Below are 27,866 nucleotides of genomic sequence, written 5' to 3'. Positions count from 1 at the left end.
CCAGTAACCGTCCAGTGGTTTCCCCCTCCTCATAATATTGGCGTTTTAAAAACATCCTTTTGTTATCTGCCCTCTCCAACTGATGTTGCTTTAACAACCGCTGCGCCTCCACCCAATGCTTCAATGTGTCTGTTGTGTTATCTATTATATGCAGCCTTTCTGTCTCCTCTACCCTTCCCAACAGTGCTTCTCCTAATTGTCTAGACCGTGTTTTTACTGCTGAAATGTGCTGGATGAACACCCCTCTCAGCCACGCCTTCATCGCGTCCCACAGTATCTCTTGCGGTACCGTTCCTGAATTGAACTGAAAGTACTCCTTTATGAGGTCTAAAATTTGTTTATTGTCTATCAGCTTTAGCCAAAAGGCATTAAGTTTCCAACACCCTTGCCCCCGCCCTGTCCTCTCCTCCGTCTCTACCTTCATTAACACAGGAGAATGATCCGATAACGCTCTTTGCAAGTATTCTATCTGAGCTACAAATGGTACCGCTGTCGGTGAGCACAAGATTAAGTCTATCCTGGATAAAGACTGATATGTGGAAGACGCACAAGAATACTGAAAGCTATTTGGATGTTTATCCCTCCATATGTCCCGCCAGCCCATTTCAGCAACCAGATGGCCAAAAGCTGTTACACCTCCCCCTGTCATGCCAAATTTATCCATATTGGTATTCAATACTGCGTTAAAATCCCCCATCACTATTAACGGCACCTCCGGGTACCTAGCCAGTTCCTCCACCACTTTCTTGATACATCCACTAGAAAACGGAGGGGGTACATACAACACCACCAACACACAATTCCAATGATACAATGTACAGTGTACCCCCACATACCGCCCCTCCCCATCCTGGAAGGAGTCGTGACATACAAATGGCACTGCCCTATGTATGAGAAGACTCACCCCCCTTGAATATGTAGTATGGTAAGAATGAAAACTATGGCCTACCCAGGCCCTATGCATCATGGAAACTGAATCCCTAGTCATATGTGTCTCCTGTAGTCCTATCACCCTCGACTCCTGTTTTCTAATAAAATCAGATACCGCCTGTCGTTTTCTGGCTTCCCGCAGGCCCCGTACATTCCAGGACAAACAATTAATTGATCCCATCATCCCTCAACATATCACAGCTCCTCCTATCCTGTTCTCTTAATTTTACATATCCGACCGGCTGGGTCTCCTTTCCCTCCCTCCCCTCCCCCCCCTGCAACCTCCCCTCCCCCCCCTGCAACCTCCCCTCCCCCCCCTGCAACCTCCCCCGTAAACCTACCCCTTTCCAAGGGTTGGGGCAACAGAACGTATCTGCCATTACCCATAACAAACATCGGCAGGTCAACTCCGCCCACCATACATTCAACAATGCCATAACTCGTTATGTGCTTTTCCCGCTTAACTGACCATCCCTCCCGCTGCCATTTTCTTACAAATAAACTACCATCCCTTCAGCATATCAATACCCCTCAATGTCCATAAACACATTCCTCCTCTTCCGGTCTTCCGCGGTCCCCGCAACCATGCCCTCCAACTCCAAGTCCAATCAAATGCCAAATCTTGCAATTTTTCCTACGACACCTGGTTCAGTCCTGCATCCCCAGCCTCCTTTTGCCAGCCGGTCTGTTCCGGATCAACGCCGTCCCTCTGCCGGTCTCAGCTGACTTTCATGGCTATCCAACCATCTAACCGCTTCTCTCGGTGTCTCAAAAAAGGAAGTTGTTCCCAGCGCCACCACTCTCAAACGGGCAGGATACATCATGGAATATTGCACTTGTAATGCCCTTAGTCGTCTTTTTATATCCATAAACTGTGATCTTTTCCGTTGTACTTCCAAAGAGAAGTCCGGGAAGAAGGACACTTTCACCCCATTAAAGGAGATGTCTTGACGTTCTCTAGCTTTCCTCAGGATCTTGTCTCTATCTTTATAATGTAGAATCTTTATCAGCACCGGTCTCGGCGGCCTTCCGGGAGGGCCAGGTCTGGTCGGCACCCTGTGCGCTCTCTCCACCGCAAATAAAGGGGTCAATTCCTCTCTACCAAATGTGTCTATCAGCCACTTTTCAAAGAAGTCATCCGGATTCGTTCCCTCCACTCTTTCCGGAACCCCCACAAGGCGCACATTATTTAGTCTCAGCCGATTTTCCATATCGTCTGTCTTAGCCATCAATGTCGCCACTGCCTGCGAATGTGCCTGTACATCCTGCTTTATGTGAGGAATCGCATCCTCCATGTCTGAGACTCTCCCTTCCACTGCAGTGGTGCGTTCCGCAACTTTCTGCAAATCATTCCTGAGCAGCAAAATGTCCTCCTTCAATCCACCCATCTGACTTGCTAAGGTATTAAGGACCATAGAATTCTGCTTCACCGCTGCCAAAATGTCCTTTAGGGAGGGTTCCTCCTTCCTTACTCCACTTTTCCCTCCAGCACCTGGCTGATCCTGCATGGCGCCACTCATCTCCTCCTCCTCCTCACTTCTCATGTCCCCCGCCAAAGGAGAATACCTGGATCCATATGATGAGCTTCCAGCTGCCTGATCTCCAGCCGACTTTCGCTGCTGTGCAGCCGCCCCCCCTGCTCTCGGCGTGCGGGCGAACCTCTCCAGCTTTTCCACAACTTCCTGCCGGAGGCCTCTATTGCGGCCTTCCTTCTCCTCGGCGCCATCTTGAGCGCGGGACCCGGGACTCGCTGGCGGCGACTTCTGCTTCTTAGAGCGCGTCATTATGACCGGGTATTCGTGCTCCTCCACCTCCAGACTCTGGTAAGCCCCTAGGGAAGCTATTTTCCCCGAGTTTTACGGGATATATGGACCTTAAAGGATGATTACAGCAGGAGCTCCGGTCACACACGTCCTCTCACATTCACCTCTAGGCCACGCCCCCCCGGAATACCACTTTAATAAGGTTAAGCTTTAACCTGTGTTGGACCGTAAGAACAGCTCACAATATAGGGGATATTAATGTTTTTAAAGGGATTTTTCATTCCATTGATTGGATACGCCATAAATGTCTGATTGATGGGGGTCCCAGCTATCTGAAATCCTGTTCCTGCTGGTCAGGCGTGTGCGGCCACGCAATTGGAATGAATAAACAGACGCAAGTAATCTGGTCCGCTTTCTGTTTTGCAGGTCTGGGCCTTTTGAAATTAGTGCTGATCTTGAAGACTCCATGGAATTCGTTGATCCCAGTGGTGCTGGCGAGAGTGATGACAGTGGAGACGAGCACATAAGTGATGAAGAAACGGATCTTGGCACTGACTGGGAAAATCTGCCAAGTCCCAAATTTTGTGATATCCCCTCGCAGCCACTGGAGATGCAGGAGAGCCAGAGCACAATGATGTCTCAGCCCATCGCTAGCAGCAGTGCGGGTGGCATGATCTCCTCCGCTGCTGCCTCCGTCACCTCCTGGTTTAAGGCATACACTGGGCATCGTTGATGTGTCTCTGAAAGACCCATTCATGGCATTACCTCTCCTGTCACTAACTTTTAATGCAGGCAAGATAAGTAGTTTGACTTATGGCAGAGAACTTTTTTTTTTTTTTTCTTTTTGTGCACGGACTGAATTTTCTAATGTTGACACCGATTTTAATGCTAGATTTTAAAATTGGTGGTAAATTCTCTGCTTTCATCCTGGAGAGATGTGCCACCAACCTGCCCCAGGCCCAGGAGTGCCAGACATGTCATACAAGGCTTTTCTTCCAACTCCTATATTTTTACAGATTTGCACTACATCTATAACAGGGAGTCATATTGTTTTTAATAGCCAAACCTAACCTAAAGGGAAAAAAAATGGATGGAGGCTTCAAGTTGCTTTGGTGTGCTGCTTCTTCCAGCTGACTGTACAGATTCTAGTCCATGAGTAAAATGACTTCAGACTATGACCTCTCGTAATGTTACCTACAGATACTCCATTAATGGTACTTGTTGGAATACCCCTTTAAATTTGAGAAAGGTCATTTGTGTACTTAAAAAAAAAAAAGGCTGAGTATGTCCACTGACCGAATTAGGTTTTTTGTTTAACGGTCTTTTACCAGATGGATTATTAAGTCAATGTATTCAATGGGAAAATCTCCCACCGTATACACAGGATGTATGTTCTACAGTAGCCTACATCTGCCATTGTCCACGTGGTATACTTCTGTTTTTTGCAGGGTGCTGTTTTATTGGAAGGCATAGTCAACCAAATAGAATAATATGGATCTTTCTGGCTCAGGAGATTTTCCTGCCATATGTGCTGGGCATACACATCAAATGTAGTGTGATCCGGTTTTTAGCTTATGTTGCTTAATATTGAGTACATTTTGATTGTCTCAAGTGCTCAATGGTTCAGAATTGTTGTATTGGGTCAACGTGTGGACTTTTGTACAGAAACCCTTATTTCTCAAACACTCACATTAAAGCGAGTCTGTCACTTCTCATGCTGCCGTGTCTGTGGGCAGCATTAAGTATTGACAGACGTGCGGATATCAGCTGTCTGCCACTTCTATATTACAGTGTAGTAGTTACGGATCATCTTTGCGGCGAGCGCTGCAGGTGATGAGTCCAATGATGGGCATGATATTCACGCTACCACCGCCTCCATCTAGCTGCTGATTGACATATTTATCCCGATGCACAGTAATAGGGCGAAATCTGTCAAACAGATGGAGCGGGAATATCCTACATAACATTGGACTCCTTGCCTTTAGCCCTGGCCGGGCGCTACACAGGTAAGATGTAAGTTCCCCTAAATTACCACACTATAACAAATAAGTGACAGTCTGTCACTGCTGCTCTCAGGCAGGGCAGCATTAGAAGGTGACAGATCCTCTTTCAGAAAGTTTTCATGGCTGCTGCATTTCAGGATGGGCTTTACGGCTGCAGCGCTACTGAGCTGAACTCTAATCCCCATAGTTGTCGGAGTTCTAACAGTGGTTTAACCATAATATACACTATAAAATGCTGCTGTATTACGGCCGTCTGAAGCTGGACTAAATCCCCTGCATGCCTTAAGTTTACCACGGCCACTTGTGGGACTCTCTTAAATGGAACCTGCTTTTTTGATCAGTGTTGACTGTTTCAAGTTTTTTTAGTTTTTTTTTTATGTTTTATATTTGTTTTTTGTTTTTTTTAAGTGTACTGTATACTGAAGTATTTTTAAGATTCCTTAAAGCAACATACTGGGATTACAGTGGGGTAATGAAGACATTTTAGTCTAAAATAAATTGCTATCAATTTTAATGAATTGTCCAGATTCCTCTCTATCCCCCACCCCAAATCATCATGAATTTCCAAGGCACTCTTGCTTAGCAAGCCTGATCTGTAGGCTATCCTGAATTGCCACAATGAACTTGGTGTCTGACTCTTCCCCTAGTGGGAGGAGTCATGTACCATATAGATCCCAGTGATCACTTGCCCCTCCCATGAGGACTTGTGCCTTACACCCAGCTCAGTGACAATAGTACAGGGATGATGAGCGTGGTGGATGGCAGATATTATTGTTACATTCACTATACGAAATTCCTAAATTATGTAAAATAATTATAATGGATCTAAAGTTATTTTTTTAGACTTACTTTAATTTGCATCTAGCACCATATTTCACAGTGATTGTTTGATTGTTCACTATGGCTATTCTGTAGATACCGTCTTTGTCCTCTTGAAACCATAGTAATATTGTAGCATATGATTCAGAGTGGTAAGGCCGCACCGGTTTCAAACTTCTGCCTTGGGTACCAGCACTCGGGGTGTTAAACATCTGCCAAACTTTGCAGTACTCCATCTGTTGCAGAACTACACTTCCCATTATGCTTTTACAGCCCAACAAATGTAGTTGGACCACAGTGGGAGCAGTGAGGAGTGACAGGCCTAGTGCTAGATCTTTACAACAAATCTGCATTGTAGGTGTTCTATAAATTACTAGTATGTCATATTCACATTGGCTGTTGTCCTGATACGGTGTGATATGGGCATGTCATTGATGAGGCCTCTGCTTGTTTAACTGGGCAATAAAGTATTTATTTCCACCTTTGATAGGAGGCAACGTGACTGGGTTATTTGTGATGTGGTTTTGTATAAGCGTGATCATATTTACATGGATTATTGTAATATTATTACAAAAGGGAGCAGTCGCTATGAGAGATACACCAGGAACTAGTGACATCACTGAGGCGGCAGGTTTACGAGCATGTGCCTCAGCAATGTCAAATTCCTGGTAAGTTGACTGCAGTATATGGCCTTGTTCACACTGCAGTCACCAAATGCTAGATATATCAATAGTATTGTGAATGCTGCCAGATTTGCATGGATTTTTTTAAATGGACAGTAACTTTTTCCAAACAACTTATGCTAATTGAATAGTAGACCGGATACCAAATTTGTAACTTACTGTTAAAATGTAATCTTATCCATGCAAATTTTGTGTGAATTTACTGCCACTAAGTGTCTCCCTTCCTGTAATCTGCTGTCCACACCCTGTTGTCAAGCAGTCTGGCCCTGAGCAGAATTGACCAGCTGCAGCAGGTTGCGTGTGTGTCTCTTCGCTGCCTGCTTATACAAGTTTTTGGAGAGAGTCAGATAGACATGCTGCCAATACATGTCTACGGTGAGGGTAGCAGAGTGAGAGACAGACGGCTTCAGCTGCTGGTAAGATTTGTGTCACCCCAGTGCTGGATTCTCAGCTATACTGTTCATTACCGCTGTATAATCTCCTCTATGCTGCTTCAGCTTGATAGATAGTTAGGTAGGCTCTGCCCATTAGCTCACAGACAACTGGAAATTGGAGCGAGCGAGAGCCGGCCGCAGTGGGCAAAACGGCTAAATAATGCCAGATACAATTCATATAATCGCCACAAATAGTTTTATTCCTTATGTACAGACATGACTACTTATTCTTCAAGTTATTTACGCTTTAGGCCAAAATCAGAATTGGATCCAGGAGAGCAAACCTAATAAGGCCTTCATTTTTTTATATTTCTTGGCTTTGGGTTACGTTTCCGGTTTTGGCTTGAAAAATAACACAATCTGCAGCAAATCTGCACTGTGTGAACAAGTATAAATATTCCAATAATCTAAAACAACAAATCGTGTGGCCCAAACTCCAACACAATGTTAAACCAATTATGAGCATAATGGCCATAAGAAAAAAAATACTTGTACACTTTTTAAAAGATGTATTTTTATTAAATCCATTAAAAATACAAAATTAAGAACACCGATGGATACAAAGACTTGAGTGTCTCTAGAAAGGCTCTAGAAACCATAGATTCATATGGATGTGAATACACAGATCATGGGCACTGTCAATACCATAAGTAACACCACTGACTTAATCTCTGTATTCAGAAGAAAAACCTGTATATCACCAGGAGAGCGAGGAAACTGGAAGCTGAGTGAAAACCGAAACAAAGTGGATCTGAAAGGCCAGTCCGTGCTTAATCATCCATAGAAAGTCAAAACTAAAAATGCATGTTAGTCTACGGACAGACTTAGGCCTCATGCACATGACCGTAGCCGTGTGCACGGCTGTGATTTCCGGGTCGGCCAGCCGGCCACGGAGTATCAGCCGTGAGCCGCCTGCAACTCGTGGGCCGTGCACGTGGCCGCGTCCATTATTTACTATGAGCCCGGACCGTAGAACATGGCCGTAATAAGACATGCCCGTTCTTTCTGTGGTCCGGGCTCCTGGGCCCATGCACGGACCGTGAACCAGTCGTGTGCATGGCCCCATAGAAATGAATGAATTCTACCGTGGATTTTCGGGGGAATTGCGTCCGCAAAAGCACGTTCGTGTGCATGGGGTCTTACGAGGAAAACCCAGTGTGCACCCGGCCGCCTCGGCTCTTTGTTTGTATCCATCTGTGTTCTTAATTTTGTAATTTTAATGGCTTTAATAAAATATCTTTTGTGTACAAATATTCTATTCTTGTGACCATTTCGCTGAATTACTCCTCAAATTTTGCGCAGCGTGTGGATGAGATTTGGTAAATCTCTCCGCCTCTGCTGCTACTGTAATTCTGTGTATTTTCCGTCCGTAATTCCAGACGGAAAAGCCACATGGCTTTCTAGTTTTTTTTTTAATTTGCTACAGCATCAGTCTGGTGCTTTTTACCTGAATACAGCAATTCTTTGGCTTGTCATCTGATTGATACAAATGCGGAGTCCACTCGTTTGTTAACACTTAAAGGGAACCTGTCACCAGCATTTCACCTATTGAGCATTTCTTATCCCTCGCTGGCCACTGCTATAAAACGTTCATTGCTGTTATCCCCGCTCCTAAACTCCTCCTATAACTGTAAATAACAATCTGCAAACATTTTGCACCTTTTATCATAATAATCTGGTGTTCCTTTCTACACACCCCAGAAGAGGACATCAATGCACAAGCGTGGGATTTTGTGTACTGGGGAAGGCGAAGAGATGTCAATCAAAAGTACAGAGGTGGGATAAAACTCGGAAAAAGACTTGAGGAATGAAGATATGACTTATGCTCATTTGCATACGGTGCGGGATACACTAAAAAACTGAATACTAAAGCTACAGAGCCGACTAAGACGAAAATTATATGGCATTGTCATAGCGACATGTCTTTCTGGCATCCATACGGCCTGACAACCTGTGATGATGCTGCAGCCTATGTGACAGCTAAAGCCTGTGATTGGCTGCAGCAGTCACATGGGATGACACAATCCCAGGAGGCGAGGTTGTATGTAGAACTGGGGGAACAAGGAGCAGTAGCTATGACGACACCCAGGGGTAAGTATAGACTATTTTTAATAATTCTATTTCAAAATTCTGGTTTTCAGATTTGTGATTTTTGTGGCAATTGTTTCAACTTTTCCCTCCCCCATTGAGCTCAGTAGGGAAAACATTCAACATAAGTGGAACGATTCTGCCACATAAATTGACACGCTGCTGATTTAAAAAACAACTACACTGCAGGTTAATATTTTTTCCGCAGTGCGAGTAGAAGATTTGTTAGTCTAATCCACCTTGTTGCCACTGTAACTTGCTGCAGATTTTCTACTCCTATTGCTTAAACTAGGCCATAGCCACATGTTCGTTTTACTCAAGTCAATCAGGGATGTATAAAGGGGTTTTCCCAGACAGTAAATTTGATGGCATATCCTCAGGATTGGTTAGAAATAGCTGATCGCTCAGGTCCGACTCCCGCCGATCAGGTGCTTTGACGCTGATGCAGTGCCGCTTCCCCTTCATTTCTTCTTGCTCACTGTGAATCTTTGACTCGCATTTAGTGGTGATTCACAGGTATTGCAGCCTTCTAGTCACTTCAATGGGAGAAGGTTGCAATACCTGTGCAACGCCACTAAATGCAAGTAAGAGATTCAGGGTATGTTCACACACAAACAGCTCCCGATTTTCAGGAGTTTTTTTTAAGCCACTTGTGATTTTCGCAGCGTTTTTATGGCCGTTTTTGGAGCTGATTTCTTATGAAAAAAAGCTCCAAGAAGTGACCTGCACTTCTTTTTCGCAGCCGTTTTTTTTCTCTTCTACATGGCCGTTTTTCAAAAAAAACGGCACATTGGAACAGAACGCTGTTTTTCCATTGAAATCAATGGACACATGTATGGAGGCGTTCCGCTCCCGATTTTTCGGGTGCTTACGGCCCAAAAAACAGCCGTTTCAACATACCGTCACAGTGAGCAAGAAGAAATGAAGGGGAAGCAGTGCTACAAAACAGCTGATAAGCCTGGCTTCAGAATATAGGAATTGCTATTGCTTTATTCCTTTGATAGAGAACATGGGCCGACTGCTGAAAAGTCAACCTTGTTCTTCATGTCTTGACCACCATTCCAGCAATAGCCGTTCATTAGCCATATAAACGGTCTAAAAGTCAGAGAAATGTAAACTATTTGAACTCATGCGTCCATATTAATGTATGAAATCCTTTACAAACACGAATACAGATTCCATTTTTTTTTTTCTCTGCAAGAGATTCCAAGTAAAGCCGTAGGACCTCTGCTGCTGTATGGCACTGTACTGGGGGAGAATACCCTGTAAGGCCTCATGCACATTACCAAAGTGTTTTGTTTTTTTACTGTCTGCAAATATAAATCGGCAAGTCATCCGCCTATGTGGCACGATGTCTGCAAATGTGATCGCTAGTGCAGCTGCAAAAAGAAAATGGAGGCTACAAATTATGTCACCAACATGTCCCAACCCCTTGAAACGGTCACATGTACGTTCAGGCGCAATTTTCTAGGGGAATCCCCTGCCGTCACATAACAACGCTTCCGCAATTACGCATGCACAGCCATAGCGGTCCATGATTTTACACATGCCCATTGACTACTACGGGTGAGTCCGTGCTGCAATTGCAGACAGGACTAGGACAAGTGTATATTGCAAATCACTTCTACGGCCCGGACACACAGCCGTAACTATATGGAAGGGTGCCGCGGCCTATAGACATTAATGGGTCTACAGATTTTTCCATAATTATGGATAAAAAGTACAGGTGGCATCTGCTGTAACATACAATTTTGTTGTCAGAATCTGCGTGAAACTAAGGGTATGTTCACACGGCTTCGCAAAATACGTCTGAAAATACAGAGCTGTTTTCAGGCGACAACAGTTCCTGATTTTCAGACGTTTTTGTAGCAACTTGCGTTTTTTTGCGGCATATTTTACGGATGTTATTGGAGCGTTTTTCCAATGGAGTCCATAAAAAACGGCTCCAAAAACATCCCAAGAAGTGACATGCACTTTTTCGCAGGCGTCTTTTTGACAGCGACGCATAAAATAACACCTCGTGGGACCAGAACACCGTAAAACCCATTGAAAGAAACGAGCAGATGTTTGTAGGCGTAATGGAGACGGTTTTTTAGGCCATTTATTTATTTTCTACGTCATTTGTGCATTTTTCAATGCAGTTGCAGTACAAACTGCAACGACAAACACCAAATAGCAGTAAAAACACATGGACCCTTAGGCCCAAAAGAAAGGCAAGGCAGTCTTTTCTTTGTACATCTCCTTGCTTGTGTGTCCACTCTCCTGTGTGAAGCTATAAAAAAAAAAACCTGAGCCAAAAACTGAACCCAAAACTGGCTGTTTGGGCCTGGCCTTCCACATGTTACTTGGCCAACCCCAGGTCATACCCAGCATTTGGTGACGGATTATGTAAGCCCAGCCCAGGATGGTAGGATAAGAAAGGCTGCAGGAACATAGAGTAGAAGAAAGACTAGAATTCTAACCACTTGTAGCTAGTTCAGGGTTTCCATTAATAATTCAATGTCTTCTCAGTGTCACTTGTTCAATAATTCACCTGTTCGTATTTGGACGACCAAAAGGAAAACAAATCCAAACAAAAATCCTTAAAAGAAGAAGCACCAGTGCGTGGCTGACTCTCCAAGAATTAGATTACACCGCAAACCACAACGTCTATATACAATCTGTTACTAGACAAAGACACGAGACACAAAGTCAAAACACAATTCACTACTTTTTTTCTTTATGTACGAGACCCAACGACTTCCTCTAGAAAGACAAGGATTGTTAATAGAACTATGGGTTCAATTTATCAGCCTTAGGGCGGATTTACACGAGTGTGTGCGTTTTTTGCGCACGCAAAAAAAAATGCATTTTGCGTGCGCAAAAGGCACTTAACAGCTCCATGTGTCATGATCATATGGTGCGCAGCTGCGTGCTTTTCGCGCAGCCGCCATCATTACGACACTGTAAACGTGTTGCTTTTCTGTTTTCATTCATACTTTTTTACTGCTGTTGCGCGAATCACGCGCGTCCCACGGAAGTGCTTCCGTGTAGCATACGTGATTTTCAAGCACCCATTGACTTCAATGGGTGCGTGATGCGCGAACAACGCACAAATATAGGACCAGTCGTGCGTTTCACGCAGCGGACACACGCTGCGTGAAAATCACGGACTGTCTGCACGGCCCCATAGACTAACATAGGTCTGTGCGACACGCGTGAAATCACGCACGTTGCACGGACATATTACACGTTCGTGTAAACAAGGCCTTTCACCAGTTTTCGGAGATAAATGTTCAAATTTGCATTGCAAATTGTGACTTTTCCTCTTTTTACACTGCCCTCGCCACTTTTGTGGATTCCCAGAGGGGGCAGAGCCACAGGGGCCTGACAAATTATAATTTACATCCGAAAACTGATGGAAATTATAGTGGAAATTTCACTCTGGGGCATAGCAAGGTAGAGGGCCGTACCACAGCCAGAACTATGAACATTATCCACTGTAGCTGCTAAGATGGGAAAGAAGTTTGCAACAGAAGAAGCATGAATTTCTTAGACACTTTTGTAATTTCTGTAAAAGTCCCACTACACACGTAGCCATTTTCTAGATCCGCAGAACTCCCACACCACATGTTCCTTCTTGCTGAAGTTCCTAATTAAAGAATGTTCTTACCATAAGAGACGATACAATGGAGGAGCTTCACTCCGGACAACGAGCTCGGGCACTCAGCAGCAACTTCTTATATTCCTAGAGAAAACCTTACGTGTAAGCAGGAGGAAGTATAGGATCGTTGTGGGGACACCAGTGACTGCATTGTGTATGATCGCCTTCACGAGCCGTAGATACAAATGTCATTTCTTACAGGTACTGGATTTATTCAGAATGAGATATGTAAAAATACATACAGTAAAAAGTTATAGGGGATCTAATCATATCCCTAGAATTAAGTACAAATCGTAACGATCTGCGGTAACCAGTTGGGACCAGCGTCAATTACAGAGTATTTCCCACCAAATAATAGTTATATGCATTATACGTAAAAGCAAGGTGATAACCAACGTGGCTGATCCATTTTTATAATCCAGCTTTCCTGGAGTACAGAATGGCAATTCTAACAGTATGATAAATGTGCTTTAATAATATGGACCTGTTCACATCACGTTTTGGCCCTACGTTTAGCATGCACGTTGGGAAAACTCCCTAAACGTATCCGTAGGGCTCCATTAACCCAACGGATGCTACTTAAGTCATACACTATGTTGTTCCATCTTCCAAAATAAGATATACTACGCTATTCCACCGTGAGGGTTCCCATAGGGGGAAAAAAAAACAAAAAACGAACATACCGCGCACTATATATCTTTTTATTTTTAATGGGAGCTTATGTGCGACGAATGCCACAGTATGGCATCCATCACAGGTCTATGTTAAACCTATACCTTTGGGAGCTTTCCGGCATCAGGTAGCACGCACAGCCTGGAGAAGCCCCTGCCGTCATGGTCCCTACATTGAATGGGGATTCCGATCCTGAGTGTTGCCAACGCTCTGGCCGGGCATTCTTGCATTACAAAGCCCCTAACGTCACTGTCCATATACCCTCTCCTTTTGTATAGCCACCGTAGAGATTTTAGTAAATGGTGTGAAATGCCATTGCATCTGTATCCATCTTTATTGGGGAATCCAGCACTGGGGGGTAAAGATTATAACACTTACTAGAAGTTGCAGCAGTGTCTGTGTGTCTCCTCTACTCCCGCCAACATAGAGTTCTATGGGCAGCATGTAACCTGCTCACTCAGTGAACTTATATGGTGAGTGTACCGTTAGAAAGGAGGGTAGGCTGGGAAAGGGAGAGACAAGGAGTCTGTAATATAGCTTATTAGAGGGAAATGTCTCTTCTCCAATTATCTAAGTTTATTATATTCACTTTTACTATTGATCAGTTTGTTGAAAACGTAATCACCTCTTAGACCATTGTTGGAAAAAAAATTGTGACTTACAATACTACATTAGGAGATTGTGATCTAAGCAATTCCTAAATATAGTACAGCAGCCCCAAAAAACAGAGGTTCACTTTTATTTCCTATGTTAATTAAGAGGTTTTCCAGTTTTATGTACACTTTACTGTATCATGAAAAGTCATGCAACTTCCTCAGTTTTGAAGATCACTGCTTGCAGTCAGTGAATGGAATCAACCTTGTGTACATCCAGATGATGAAAACCTGCCCTAATCTTCTCCTATTGACACAGATTCACAGCTTAAAGGGGTGGTTTCATCTAAGCCAGAGCGGATAGCCACTACCAAGCAATAGCTCTTGCTGTGGAGGACCCAGACATTCAATGTGCTACATGGACGGCCGTTCATTTGAGTGGATACATGTACTACTATATGTTTTCCCTATAGCAGCTGCTTCAGAGCATTTTCGTTTTCTCTTCTATAGAGCCATACACCTGTGTCAGTTGCATATAATCAGAACGGGTTTTCAGCTATTGACAACAAGCAGAGATCTTTATTATACATCATTTTCGTTCACTTTTTGCTGGAAAACTGCTTTGATAATTCACAAATAGATTAAACCTACTTTAGGAGTCTGTCAAAAGTGTTTTTGTAGTAAATGTCATCAGACAAGGTGACACGTTATTATATATTTAATTTTCACCAAATTTCTTGTTAAAAAATGGCTTCAACATTTCCATAAATTGTACATCTATAAACTCTACTGAAAACATTGCAGCTTATAAAGAAAACCACACGCAAGAGATCAAGATAGGAATACTGCATATTACACGTGATACAAAAAAAAGGAAGTGCAAATTAAAGAACAAAAACAAAAAAAAAACCCACACCATTGAACAAACGTCAAGGCCAATGCATTCAGCAAGATTCAGGATGCACATTTTTTTATTGAAGTAAAGCCAGACAATATCCTCCTCATATAGTTTGCCACTATACAATAAGTCACCTCATGTATTCACTTGTCACAGTATTTCAGACACTTGTGCCGATTCCAAGTCCAGTTAAACCAATGATAAACACTTTAAATGCTTCAAGCCCTATATATTTTAGAGTTTCTTTTTAGAAACATTGTACAGGATATACAGATTTAACAAGACACTTAAAAAGGAAAAACAAAAAAACAACGAAAACCCACGCACATCCACACACAAAAATCCATCCGTACATACGCACACCTATAGCCACGACAACTTCCATAGCTGCATTGTAAAGATCAGGTGGCATCAGCTAGCAACAGATTTTATATGTACATCTATTAGGAGTTATTTACATAAAAGGGGCTAAATATCCACTTGAAGAAATGAAAAAGTAAAGGCTCTTGTGTTAAAGAATGTGCAGTTTCGCGACCCCATGAAAAAACCTCATGATTATGTACAATGTAAACAGCACGGGGCATGAAAAATCTTTATCGGAGACCAGTACAATTCCGGTCCACGTTGTTAGTCGTCTTCGAACTCGGACTCTCTAGATTTCTTGCAAACGGTTCGGTTAAAGCTGTGAAAAGCGGGCACCCAGCGATTGTCGTGAAGCCCCACCCTACAACCGCGGCTTTCTTTTTGAGACATGTGACAGCACATCCAAAAACCCGGGCCGTAAGGTAAAGCTTGGCAGTAAGGTTTGGGATGCCACAGGCATAAAGACACGTCGCCTCTGGCGTACTTTTTCTTGCACTGTTTGCAAGGATCGTCTTTGTAGCGTGGATCCCGGACCCACAGCGAGTCGCACGGTCGAATGTCATAATGTTCAATAATGAATTTGAAACAGGAGGAAGTGCATTTTAGGGCAGCGAGAGATCGGGTGGGAAGATATTTGAATATTTTCACTAGGATGTGATGGGGTAGGAAAGCCATGTACTGTTGGGGCTCCAAGAGCTGTTGGATCTTAAATCTGGTCTCAAGAAAATCATGAGACACCTGCCTCTTTACAGAGGACGCGTCAAGTACCTGAGTTACGTTTCCGAGCGAGGATATAGAGACGGAGTATTGTGCAATCATTGAGCTATTCTGCATACACAGAGTATTGTCAAAGGCATTTTTCTCTAGGACATCTGCCTGCGACTTCACTTCAGGATTGATCCGCACATGTGCATAGTTTGCATCATTTTGATCACTTTGAAAAAATAAGACCCCCGGTGAAGGGTCCCCTGATAAAGCTTTGTCCTGTGTGTGTCCTATTTCCTGTGTGTGCATTAATACATCCAAAGTCTTACGGGAGGGATCAGGGATCCTATCTGAACACTCCACCTTTTCATCCGCTGCACCATCATTCACCATCTGACTCTCGAAAGAATCGGGGACACATTCGACAGCTTTTATACAGACAGAAATAGATAATTTACAAGGATCCACAGTTATCGCAATATCACCCCTACACCTCATTTTCAGATAAGTCTCCCTCACCAGTTCAAGGTCTACGTTGGCCACAAAAAAGTCTTCCATAGGTGGCAAAGACTCGGAATTTTGAGGCATAGGTGGAGCACAGTTTTCCCATGATGTCACAGGAGAAAGGTCTTCCTCATTTTGCGAGACATTGTTCTCCACCGCCGAAGCAGCCGAGTATTTTTCGGGATCAGACGCATCATCGCGAGGACGACTGGCTCCTGGCTGCGAACCGCTGGCAAGCAGCATCCGGCCAACGTTCCTTCGGAAACTATTGTTCCTCGAGAGCCCTCCTGAGTCTCGATCATTCTGGCGCCTCAAACATTCAGACTCCAGTTTAGCAACCATTTCTAAGACGCACACGGACTCCATTTCAGCTTTCTCCGAATTGTCTCTCTCAGTAGAGGTTTCACTGGCTCGGAGTGCCATCAAGGATACAGGTGGAAGGGCACATTTAGAAGTTCCAGTAGGTTTCAAGGGATGAGAGTTGGAAAAGGGTTTAGCACAATCAGAAAGTAACGCACTTGCTCTTTCCTCTAGAAAAGCCACCATCTCTATCACCGAAAGGGACCTTCCTGGAAGAATTCCATCACTATCGGTCACAAAATTAATTGAACAATCTTCAACTCCACTTGGGAAGGACTCGGAGAGGAGGCACTTTTTCTGCGCTTCCTGCATCTTTTCCAGATGGTTCTTCACACGTTTAAGGTCCACTGATTTCTTTCGCCTTTTAGCAGCTCTTCCACTCATATCCCCAGTGTTCTTAATCTTCATTGAGCTGTTCCTATTGTTGCTGCAGTGGTGAGAGGCAAAAAAGGCAATCTTCTCCTTGGTGTTTCCGGGCTTGATGAGTACACAACCATCCAATGGGCCGTCTCCTTCGTCATCCTGATGGATTGTTGCAGGTGGAACATTCTTTGCGTTGACCTCAAAGCTGTTGGGGGAGCTCATTCCTGCTGTATTGCACATGGTGTTCTGGGACAGAGTGCCCAATGGCCTGCGGGGTGGATTATCAGTACAGGGTAAGCAATTCTTGGTGGCGACATTACGCTTTTCTTCTTTTGCAGAGCTTTGGTTGTTCAGATGCATGCCTTTGTTTGATCTTGGTTCTAGAAGAGATTCTTTTTTCTGTAGCTTGTGATACGGCTTTAAATGCATTCCAGAAGCCCTGCGGAAGATATATATGTACACCACAGTGAGCCTCGCTTTGTCACATGCAGTATGATCTATAAAAACAATTAATTCAGCCGAAAAAAATAAATTAAGAAACAAAAACAAACACACATGGCTCACCATACGCTGCCTGATCTTACCAGCTTGTGGAATAACACATTAGCGGCAAATCTACATAAGATCTGGCTTTACTGTTAGATGCCTTTCACACTATTTGTCTAGTCAGGGCCTCCCCAGAATCCTTGACAATGGTGAAGATAATTATTATGTCAAGTGAACCACCTGATAGGGCTAACAGCCAGACATTAGCTGTAATATCTTATATGAAGAAAACGCGGAGGTCATCTTCCTTTAAAGGAAAACAACCTAGAAATGAATGATAACAGTAAACAGGGGAGAAGTTTGGTCACACTGCCCATCTGCAGATCTTCTGCATGTTCTACAGTCTTGTAGAAATCCTGCAGAGAACACAGGGGTTAATTTTCTTCTGATCTGTTCCATTTTCAGACAATAAATCGCTGGGGGGGGGGGGGGGGTGCTTAACAAAAGGGCCTGGCTTAACAATCAGTTAGTCAAACTGCAGACAGGGCAGAGGGGAGGCTCCTGCTGCAGCCAGTAGTCTTACAGCCAGACACAGAATTGTGACAAGAAGGAGGACATGCCTGATTTCTGGAACACAGATTTCTTTATATATTTCTCAGTGTTGCTTTTAATAGGAGACAAAATAGGAACGAAAAGAAAGGAGGAGATTAAAGAAGGAACTGCTGTGAGCCTAAAATACATGATTCAATCGTGTGAACGATGGCTCTACTTAACATGACAAAAACAAACTGACGTCAGGGTGTACAATCAGTAGGGTGCCAGTGCCCTTTAAAGTGTATATGCCTACTTTGGCTAACTCCCCATTTCTGATAAATAGTTAGTCAGTCAGTAGGTAGGACCACTGACCCAGACTACAATCAGAAAGTAGTATTTTACAGGCAACGTCATATGGGCAGTCAAGCCTAGCCCCAGCGTATTTATGCTGACCAGGCAAACACCACAATGGATAGCTTTGCATCCGAAAAATCTGGGTTTGAGAGAATATACCATTCCAGGGACCATGCATATACACTGCCTGCCATGTGGAAGACTATCCTACAGTGATCACTTCATGGATATAGCTCGAAAATCCCTTCATTCTTTTTAAAAACTTTGCGCTATCTGACAACTTTACCTCTGCATAAAGTGGCCAAGAGCACAGAGCCTGCTCTCCAGCCACACTTACCGCTTGACATGTTGATAGGCGTGGTATTTCAGTGGTTCCCTGTGGAGGCCGGCTCTGCTGGAACTCATCCTAGCTGCCTGCACACAAGGCGTGTCGTCACAGCCAGTCCATGTTGGTTATGGGTGTATGCACGGTCCGTCAGAAGGTGGTGGTAAACTGCGGAAACACAAATGGAACATTTAACAGGACTGATCTTCACTTGCAGTCACCAAAGGACTACCTAAATACTTTGAAACCTTTTTTACACTACATAATAATGAAGCCCATATGTAATCAGACATAAAACATTAAAAAAAAACGAACATTTATTGTAGGATCTATACATTCAGAAAACAATTGTTTAGTAAAGCTTCAGTTTATAAAGCATGAGGTGCGAGTGATGTGTAGTAACTACTGGCTCCTAGTTTACACTCCAAAATCTATTTTGGGGAAAGAAAAAAAAAACTACAGAAAAACAGGTTTAAAAATATCCACACTGAAGATTTCCACAACTCAACACTTGTCTGCATGGAATCCGCCAAGAGACTAAAAATACAGTAGCCGAGGCCGCCACTTAACATACCAGGCTGTGACGCTGGAGCTTCACTGATGTGAGGATCCAAACACTCAAGATATCGGGTAACTGCATGCACAGCAATTCCATCATACAAACTTCTCAGACTCAGGTCTGCCATGCACATCAGAAAAAGGTCGGCAGAAACCGCCGATTTCAGTGGGACCGGACGATCATCTGATGTGTATGGTGGCGTCCCGACTTCTCCGATGGCAGCGGTCAGGGGAGAGAAGTGTTGGGCACTTTGAGTTTCAACATCCGGATCCTTTTGTTCGCAAAGATCTAAACCTCAGGTGTACGGCCATGGAATAGCGCACCCAAGAGGTGCATTGGGCCATTACTGTACCTACGTAAGCCTCAGTTTTCACTTGAAGGATTTAATCTGACAAAAATGTTTAATGAGATGCTGTAATAGGCCCCGTTCATTTGAATTTAGCATTAACATCAGGAAAGCTTCCAACGTACCCGCTAAACATAGCCCGACAGAGACCAAAGTGTCCTTTTTTATATTGAAGTATAGAATCTCACAGACCACTTATTCCATACAACAGGAACCCGCAAAAACAACGTATACCGCATGGTAAACGGCTTTTAACATAATAGCCTATAGGGGACGGTTGCCACTATTAAGCTTATGCTGTGACGCAAGCCTAATATATACACTAAACGTAGGACAAAAAAAATGTGATGTATATATGTATACAGAGTAATTCTCCCCTAAAAGCAAGGGTCCCACATACAGCACCGGGCTGTGCTTTGTACATAAAGTCTTATTCCCTCAATGAAGCATTCCGGTATTAGAGCAGAAAAAAAAAAACAGAGACCTGGTATTGGGGCCAAAATGACTGAACAAGTGTGTCCAAACAACGTTTCCCCAGGGACCATAGCTACACGGAGTGCGCCGATGGTTTGTGTACTTACGCCACATGATATAAAAACAAGTATTAAACAAATAGCAAACACAGAAGAACTCTGCAAATAGAAAGAGAAAACCTGAAAAAGTACTTAAGATTCCAAAAAACAAGGACATTTTGCCGTTGCCAAAGCTCTGACCAGGCATTCCACTCCTAGAGGGAGCCCCTGAGGTGACTGTCCATATATAGACAGTGATATCAGGGGCTACTCCTAGAGAGGAATCCCCGGCCAGACCGTTGGCAATGCTCTGGATGGAGATTCCACTCCTACAGGCAGTCCCAAAGGCGCTACCTATAGGGAGGGGGGCTGTGTGGCGCTAACCTACAGAGAGCACAACTTCTATATGCGGGCACAAAGTTTTCTGCCACTTTACTGTGACCGTGAGTTCCCCCGCAAAGGGGCCCACTAAGACTGTCACCCAAGAGCCCACATAAATCTGGAGCCAGCCCTGCTATGCATACAAGCTTATAGGGGACGTATGCCACTGTATGTCATCCATACACTTTGTGGCGGCTACAGACAAATAGACACGCTGCGTAAAAAAACGGAAAGAAAAAAAAGCAGAAAAGTCGTGCGGAAAGTGTTATGCGCTGCAACTTTTAATTCCAAAAGTAGAGTCTATTTATGCTGCATGATCTGTGCGGAGACGCGGTGTGTGTTTTGCCCATAGACTTCATAAATTCCACTCTAAAATACGCAAGTTGACTTTTGTGCAGCGGTAAAGTAAAAGCAGTAAACATCGCCAAAAATCAGGTGCGTTTTTTCCGACGCAAATTATATTTGCTGTGGATTTCTGTGACGGATCTGCATTTTTTTTGCGTTTCCGCTGCAGATTTTCTGTTGCAGAAATTCCACAGCATACCGTAGGTGTGGAAAGAGACCTTTACATTTGAATATGTTTATGCAGGGTATCTGGAGCAATGTATCAGAAAAACTAAACTTAAACACCTAGGGAGGAACATTAAAGCGGATCAGTCCGATGTTAATGCTGCTCTGTCTGAGGGCACACGGAGTATAAGTACATTTATATATTCAGCCTCCCTCCCCCCCCCCTGCCGCGGATTGACACTTTCCTCCCTATTATTGCGCAGTCAGAAAAATGTCAATCAGCAGCTGGAGGGTAAATATATTAATCTACTTGGACTCCTGATGCGCAGGTACAGGTACTAAAGACTCCTAAACTACTTAACATTAACTAATAGGTGACCGCACGCTGAAATCATCGTGTCGATCACTTCTACATGCTGCCCTCAGACAGAGCAGTACAAACATCTGACTGATCCGCTTTAAGATATCAGCACAGAAAGTTGGACCCAAAAACACGGTGGTTTAAAAAAAAAAGGAGAGAGGTGGGCTTTATTTTATGATCGGTTATTCATATAACTCATCTAGTGATGGCGCAGGTGCATTATAAAAGGAGGGAGGAATCCAAAAGGACAAGGAAATCATTTATTAAAAGGCGTTTCATTGAATGATTAAAGGGGTTTACCCATGAGAGACACAAATGTCAGATAGATGCGGGTCCCACCTCTGGGACCCACTCCTATCTCTAGAACGGGGCGCCCTAAACGCCGTTCTTGGTTGGTCTGTTGTCGCTGCCTCCCGGCCACTTCCTGGTTACATGGTCGGGAGTTACAAAAACAGCGTAGCTCGCCAAGCTACGCTGTTTCCGTAACTCCCATAGTAGTGAATGGCAGTTATTCGGTTCTATAGGACTTACAAAAACACCGTAGCTCAGCGAGATATGCCGTTTTCGTAACTCATGACCATGTAACATTTTACATGGTTGGAATTCAGTCGCAACACAGAGCGGCAATTAGGGGACCCGTTCTAGACATAGGTGCAGGACCCAGAGGTGGGACCCGCCTCTATCTGACATATGATGTGGATGTGTCATATGTCCCTCATGGGAAAACCCCTTTAATGAAATGCAACCGTAAAAGGGCTTAAATCCGAGGACGACATACTCTTAAAGGGACAGTAACTATTAAAAAGGTGATGTCCGTAAAGATTGCAGTAAATATATTTCAGTAAAAGAGTAACTACACGTTCAAAACTTTTGATATGTCATATAAACACATCAACAGTTTGAATTGGTGAGGGTCCGGGTGCTTAGACCACTACTGTTGCTGAAACAAAGGTGCAGAAGTGTTCAGCTGAGTGCTTGGCTCCTTCGGATCGGCGCTCGTCAGGCCTGAAGACGGCTCTCATAGACATTCTATGTCAGCTTGACGTTCTGACTTCTGCACCTTCGTTTCGGCAACGGTGGGGGATCGCAGTACCCGGACGTCCACTAATCTAAACTTTTGATAGGTCTCGATGCCGTCAAAAGTTCAATGAAAGTGCAGGTACTCGAAGTAAAAATACTCCTATTACAGTTTTTAGTTAAGGACAAGTATATCATTTGTAGTACACAATCTAAAAGATCATTTTATTTTTAGTGGTGATGTTTAACATTTTCCATGTCATATTAAAACTAAAACCCAGAAATATTGCCGTTTTCACCCTGATCACCGAGTCTGACAATATGCAGGGCCTTTCATTTTATAGACATCACTTCTCAGCAATCACCTCATTATCATCACATGCAGTGAAAAGTAACGCCTCTATTATAAAGCTGGAGGCAGATATTACAGCATCTACCAGTAAAAGCCTATTTACACGGTCATCCGCGATCGGCCCTGTAACGCTACATTCAGATGAGCACGGGCAACCTCGGATGTGACAAACTGCACCTTTTCACGTCCGTGCTGCAGCCGTGCGGGTCGGGTTATCACCAATTCCCCCCCATAGACTAGAGGGATGCGTGAAACACAAGAAAATAGGACATGTCCTATTTTTTCACAGACCTTTCACACGCTCCGCTGAAACAACGGTCATGTGAATGGCCCCACTGAAATCCATGAGTCCGCGTGACGACTGCTTTAACGGCCGTCACACGGGATCTTAGGCTACATTCACAAGAGCACGTCCGATTTGCGTGCGCAAAAAAAACGGACCGTATTTCCTGCATTGCATTTTGTAGTGCACATAGCCTGGATTCATACAGTGTTTACTCGCGTTCTTGGTGGCGGTTTCACTAAATTTTCCACACAGATGTTGCTTTTAGAAAATTCGATACTGCTGGGTCCTGCTTATCCCAGTTTTCTACCCCGGACGTGCGTTTTGAGGTGCTGCAATCCGCACGAGGATTGGACCGATTTAATGGAGCCAATTCACGTGTGGAAACCCATAGGAATAAGTAGGATGCTATTAATACTTGCAGATTTTTTTTTCCCTTAATGCAGCAGGCAATAATCCACATGGAAATTTTCCGCAACAACTGAACGGAGTAGGTGAAACCCCGTTAACATGCAGAGGACGCGGATGGTCTTTGCAATTGACACGGTTAATAACACCAAAATTCTGTGACACATCCAATACGTGTAAATGGTGCCAGCTGGAATCAAACATGCCGTATTTCATGCAGTTTGAGCAAAATTTAGAAGTGGATTCAAAGAGGAATGGGAGGTTGGATCCACTCCTGGGTTTAGCTAAAAAACAACTATATGTTTGATTTCAGCCTAAAGTTTATGGTAAAATATCAGAAAACCTACATACACAGCATTTTGGTTTGTGGCGTTTTTTGGGGTCAGTGGCTCCAAAAATAAAACTTAAAAAAACAACTCTATAGAATAGCACATTTTACATTTAAAAAATGCAATGGTTTTCACATGCAGCTTAAAAGACCAGACTAAAACCCCTGTGTGAAGGAGGCCTAGGAATAGGTGATGGGGAGAGCTCAACTCCTCCCTCACTGCACAGGTCGCAGAGCATGCCCAACGCCTCCCTCACTGCACAGGTCGCAGAGCATGCCCAACTCCTCCCTCACTGCACAGGTCGCAGAGCATGCCCAACTCCTCCCTCACTGCACAGGTCGCAGAGCATGCCCAACTCCTCCCTCACTGCACAGGTCGCAGAGCATGCCCAACTCCTCCCTCACTGCACAGGTCGCAGAGCATGCCCAACTCCTCCCTCACTGCACAGGTCGCAGAGCATGCCCAACTCCTCCCTCACTGCACAGGTCGCAGAGCATGCCCAACTCCTCCCTCACTGCACAGGTCGCAGAGCATGCCCCAAAACAGTCCCACAGAACCAGCGATTGTAAACAAATGTAAAAGCTTCTCCATGGTTAACTACTCTGCTGCAAGTTGTGTTAAATATTTTATGAAAAGGATTAGCAGTCGGAAGTCACTACCACACCCTGAAGCCAACTTTCACCTCAGCTCTTATTTCATTGTTACATAAGAAAACTGGCACAACACCTGACGGCTGGACTGTTTTTTTTTATAGCCTTTGATCTTAAACTAGAAAAAAAATAAAAAAATAAAGATTAGGTTTTAGGTTATGGATCATCAACTTGTAGGAGAGTAAAATCTATACCGACAAAAAAATATATATATATATATATATATATAGATTAAAAAAGGGAACTGTCAAAACTCAGTGACACTCCACAAAAAACGGATATTGTGTTATACATAGTGCAGGGGCTGAGTGGGCAGTGCAGGACACAGGGACACTCTTTGGTATTTATTAAAACATTGTCAAGCAACGCCCCCTCAATCCCTGCACTGGGCGTAACACAGCATTTATGCTTTGTCTGGAGTGTTCCTTTAAGAGAACCTTTTCTTCCTTTCTGTACCTTACCCCAATCCAAAGTGGAGAGTAGCCATAATGCACCTTAAAGTCTGCTGCTGGCTCATAACGAGACAGAAGGAAGGTACAAAGGCTGTTTCATCCCTGGCTGGGCATCAGAAACCTTCAGAACTTGGTTGGTGAGCATTTACACGGGCCAATGATCAGTTGACGAACGAGAAAACAATAGTTTGTTGGGCGATCTAATCTTTTAGGCTGCCCTGAAAATCATCGTTGTCGGCAGCACATCTCCCTGTGTAAACTCAGCATGTTTTGCCGACATTGTGTAAATTGTAAGGGGAACGAATGATCGTATTAACAATTGTTCGTCCCCATACAGGCCCTGTAAGAGTGCCGATCGACCTGTAATTATAGACAATCGACATCCAGATAAACATGAAGAGAAACATCCTCTGCTTCTTCTTTTACCTTCTCTTATTATTAGCCAATTTCTGGAGGACTTTTCTTTTTTACATGACTGACCACTCCAAGAAAAAAACATTTAATTGAACCTGGATTCATTGCTACAAATTTTCATGTGGAGATGTCCTGTTAAATCCAGTGCCAATTCTACAGAGCCTGCGGGCGCAGTAATAAACCCACACCAAAAATCACATTAATGAATTAGCGCCTCAACCTGTACGTGACAGATCAGGCAGCCCCTTTAGAGCCAATACACCCAAAAAAGCAGTCAGACAGCTACTTCCTGTCCCAGAAACTCCAGGAAAGTGAAGTCTGGCAAAGGCGGCGGAGTTTACTGTATACAAGGATTTAGTACAGTCTAGCTTTCATTTTTTTTGCCGGTAGCAGATCCCTACAAGCAAAAGCTCGAACTTTTTTTAAAGCTATCCTGCCTGTCTGTCTTGTCCCTCATTTACTGCTCAGTATTCGCTATAAAGAAATACTAAATATGTTAACACACATCCAAAGGTCACGCAGTCTAGACAAAGCAATAACCATGTCAAAGGACAAGAGCTTTCTAATGTCTGGTTTTCAGTCTACTGTAAAGTGGGACAGAAACCGCCAACAATAACCAGTGGAAAGTGTATATATATATATATATATATATATATATATTATACACACACACACACTTAATCAGAGACAATCATCTAGTAGCGTCTTGGACCTTCTTCTGCCTTCAGAACCACAGCAATTCGCCTTAAAATAGCGTTATTGTTCTGCAGGAATATTGACCCATGCGGACAGGATAGCTTCTCACAGTTGCCGCTAAAGTGTCTTCTACCATAGGGTAAACCGCTGCCATGAAGGGATGGACTTGGTCGGCCACAATGCTTTGGTGAGCCCCACTGTTCAAACGTCCACCCACAGGTATCAGAGGACCCAGGGTGTGCCAAGAAAACATTCCCCACACCATTACTCCACCTCCACCAGCCTGAACTGTTCACACCTGACAGGAAAGGTTCATCGATTCATGATGTTTGCTCCAAATTCTGACCCTCCCATCAGCACGGCGCCACAGAAATCTGGATTCATCTGACCAGGCGATGTTCTTCCACTGCTCAGTGACCCAATTTTTGCACTTTTTTGCCCACTGGAGTCTTGTCTTTCTGTTCCCCTTAGACAGCAATGGCGCTGGAACTGGTCGTCTGGCTCTTATAGCCCCTCCATTCTGAGGAACGATGAGTTGGACGCATTAGTTGGAGCAGCAGCGTTGTATTTGGCTGAATTTTGCTGGACTGTGCACTGCCTGTTTGCTAGAATGATTTTTGACATCCTCCTCTGACCCCCTTCGTTCCCCAGTTGTTGATGTCCATAGGATCCCCTTTCGCTGGATGTTTTCCCTCGATCAAATAATTCTCAGTATACTCACGTTGCACAGGAAAACCTCACAAGGTTGGCAGTTTGTGAAATACTGGACCCAGCTGAGCAAGTTTTCCGTGAATTATCTGGGTTAGACTACTCTGGGGTCACAGGTCTAATTTTCATACAGGGAAGATCCAATCCTGAAAGGACAGGTGTCTCTCATAACGTGGCCATTCAGTGTATATAAGGGGACAAAAAAAAGACGCCAAAGGGTGCACTCCGACGCTGTGGTTGAGGTGTGCTTAAAACAGCATAAAATAAAAACACATCCGAAAACTGCATTAGTTGTTACCGTGATTTGATGCCTTTTTTGATGCAGTTAGGCTGGGTTCACATGTGGCGGAATTTCACTTGAATTCCGCTGCGGACACTCCGCAGCGTTAATCCGCAGCGGAGCCGTTTCTCCATTGACTTCCACTTCTATTTAGAAGTGTTCGTTTAGACAAGGCGTAAAATTCCGCTGCGGAGCATAGGCTGCGGAGCGGAATTTGGTGTCCGCAGCATGCTCTGTCTGTTGCGGACCAGTGGCGGACTGGTTGCGGACTCATGGCGGAATTTCTCCATTGACTTCAATGGAGATTCTAAATTCCGCAATGAAGTCCGCAGCTGTCATGCACATGTTATGTGTGCTGCGGATGCGTCTTGCTTTTTTGACATGACATTTCTTCATTCTGGCTGGACCTATGTATTTCTAGGTCTACAGCCAGACTGAGGAAGTCAATGGGGCTCCCGTAATGACGGGAGCGTTGCTAGGAGACGTCAGTAAATAGTCACTGTCCAGGGTGCTGAAAGAGTTAAGTGATCGGCAGTAACTGTTTCTGCACCCTGGACAGTGACTACCGATCCCAATATACAGCAACCTGTAAAAAAAAAATAGAAGTTCATACTTACCGAGAACTCCCTGCTTCTGTCTCCAGTCCGGCCTCCCAGGATGACGTTTCAGTCTAAGTGACGGCTGCAGCCAATCACAGGCTGCAGCAGTCACATGGACTGCCGCGTCATCCAGGGAGGTCGGGCTGGATGCCGAAAGAGGGACGCGTCACCAAGACAACGGCCGGTAAGTATGAAATTTGTTTACTTTCACTAGGGAAAGTGCTGGCCCTTCTCTCTATCCTGCACTGATAGAGAGAATGGAAGCACTTTTCCCGCAGTACGCAGCAGCTAGTCCGCATCAATTTACTGCACATTTTGGGCAGATCCGCCGCAGAATCTGCAACGCAGACTCTGTGCGGCATTGATGCGGACAGTTGCGGAGGAAATCCGCCACGTGGGGGCATGCCCTTACGGTAAAATTGGTTGCATTGGAAAACGCATGAAATCAGGTTAAAAAAAAAAACACAGTTTTTACTGTTCCTCATCGTC

General features: G+C 44.1%; 2 protein-coding genes across 2 annotated transcripts in view; one reads left to right on the top strand and one right to left on the bottom strand.

Annotated features, from left to right (window-relative positions):
* ATG14 (autophagy related 14) overlaps positions 1-6,002 on the top strand; it is a 37,906-nt gene extending 31,904 nt beyond the window's left edge. Inside the window, exon 10 of the mRNA XM_075843313.1 lies at positions 3,120-6,002. Within this exon, the coding sequence (XP_075699428.1) occupies positions 3,120-3,426 (307 nt within the window). The 3' untranslated portion in view covers positions 3,427-6,002. The remainder of the gene's footprint in view (positions 1-3,119) is intronic.
* Positions 6,003-14,581: 8,579 nt separating this feature from the next.
* FBXO34 (F-box protein 34) overlaps positions 14,582-27,866 on the bottom strand; it is a 32,162-nt gene continuing 18,877 nt past the window's right edge. The window contains exons 2-3 of the mRNA XM_075845020.1: positions 18,533-18,688; positions 14,582-17,260 (exon numbers count right to left, since the gene is read on the bottom strand). Of these exons, the coding sequence (XP_075701135.1) occupies positions 15,154-17,260; positions 18,533-18,600 (2,175 nt within the window). The 5' untranslated portion in view covers positions 18,601-18,688 and the 3' untranslated portion in view covers positions 14,582-15,153. The remainder of the gene's footprint in view (positions 17,261-18,532; positions 18,689-27,866) is intronic.

This window comes from Rhinoderma darwinii, chromosome 12 (assembly GCF_050947455.1).
Source record: "Rhinoderma darwinii isolate aRhiDar2 chromosome 12, aRhiDar2.hap1, whole genome shotgun sequence".
NCBI classification, from domain to species: domain Eukaryota; kingdom Metazoa; phylum Chordata; class Amphibia; order Anura; family Rhinodermatidae; genus Rhinoderma; species Rhinoderma darwinii.
The sequence above is the reverse complement of the archived record's forward strand: the minus strand, read 5'-3'. Positions and strand labels throughout refer to the sequence as shown.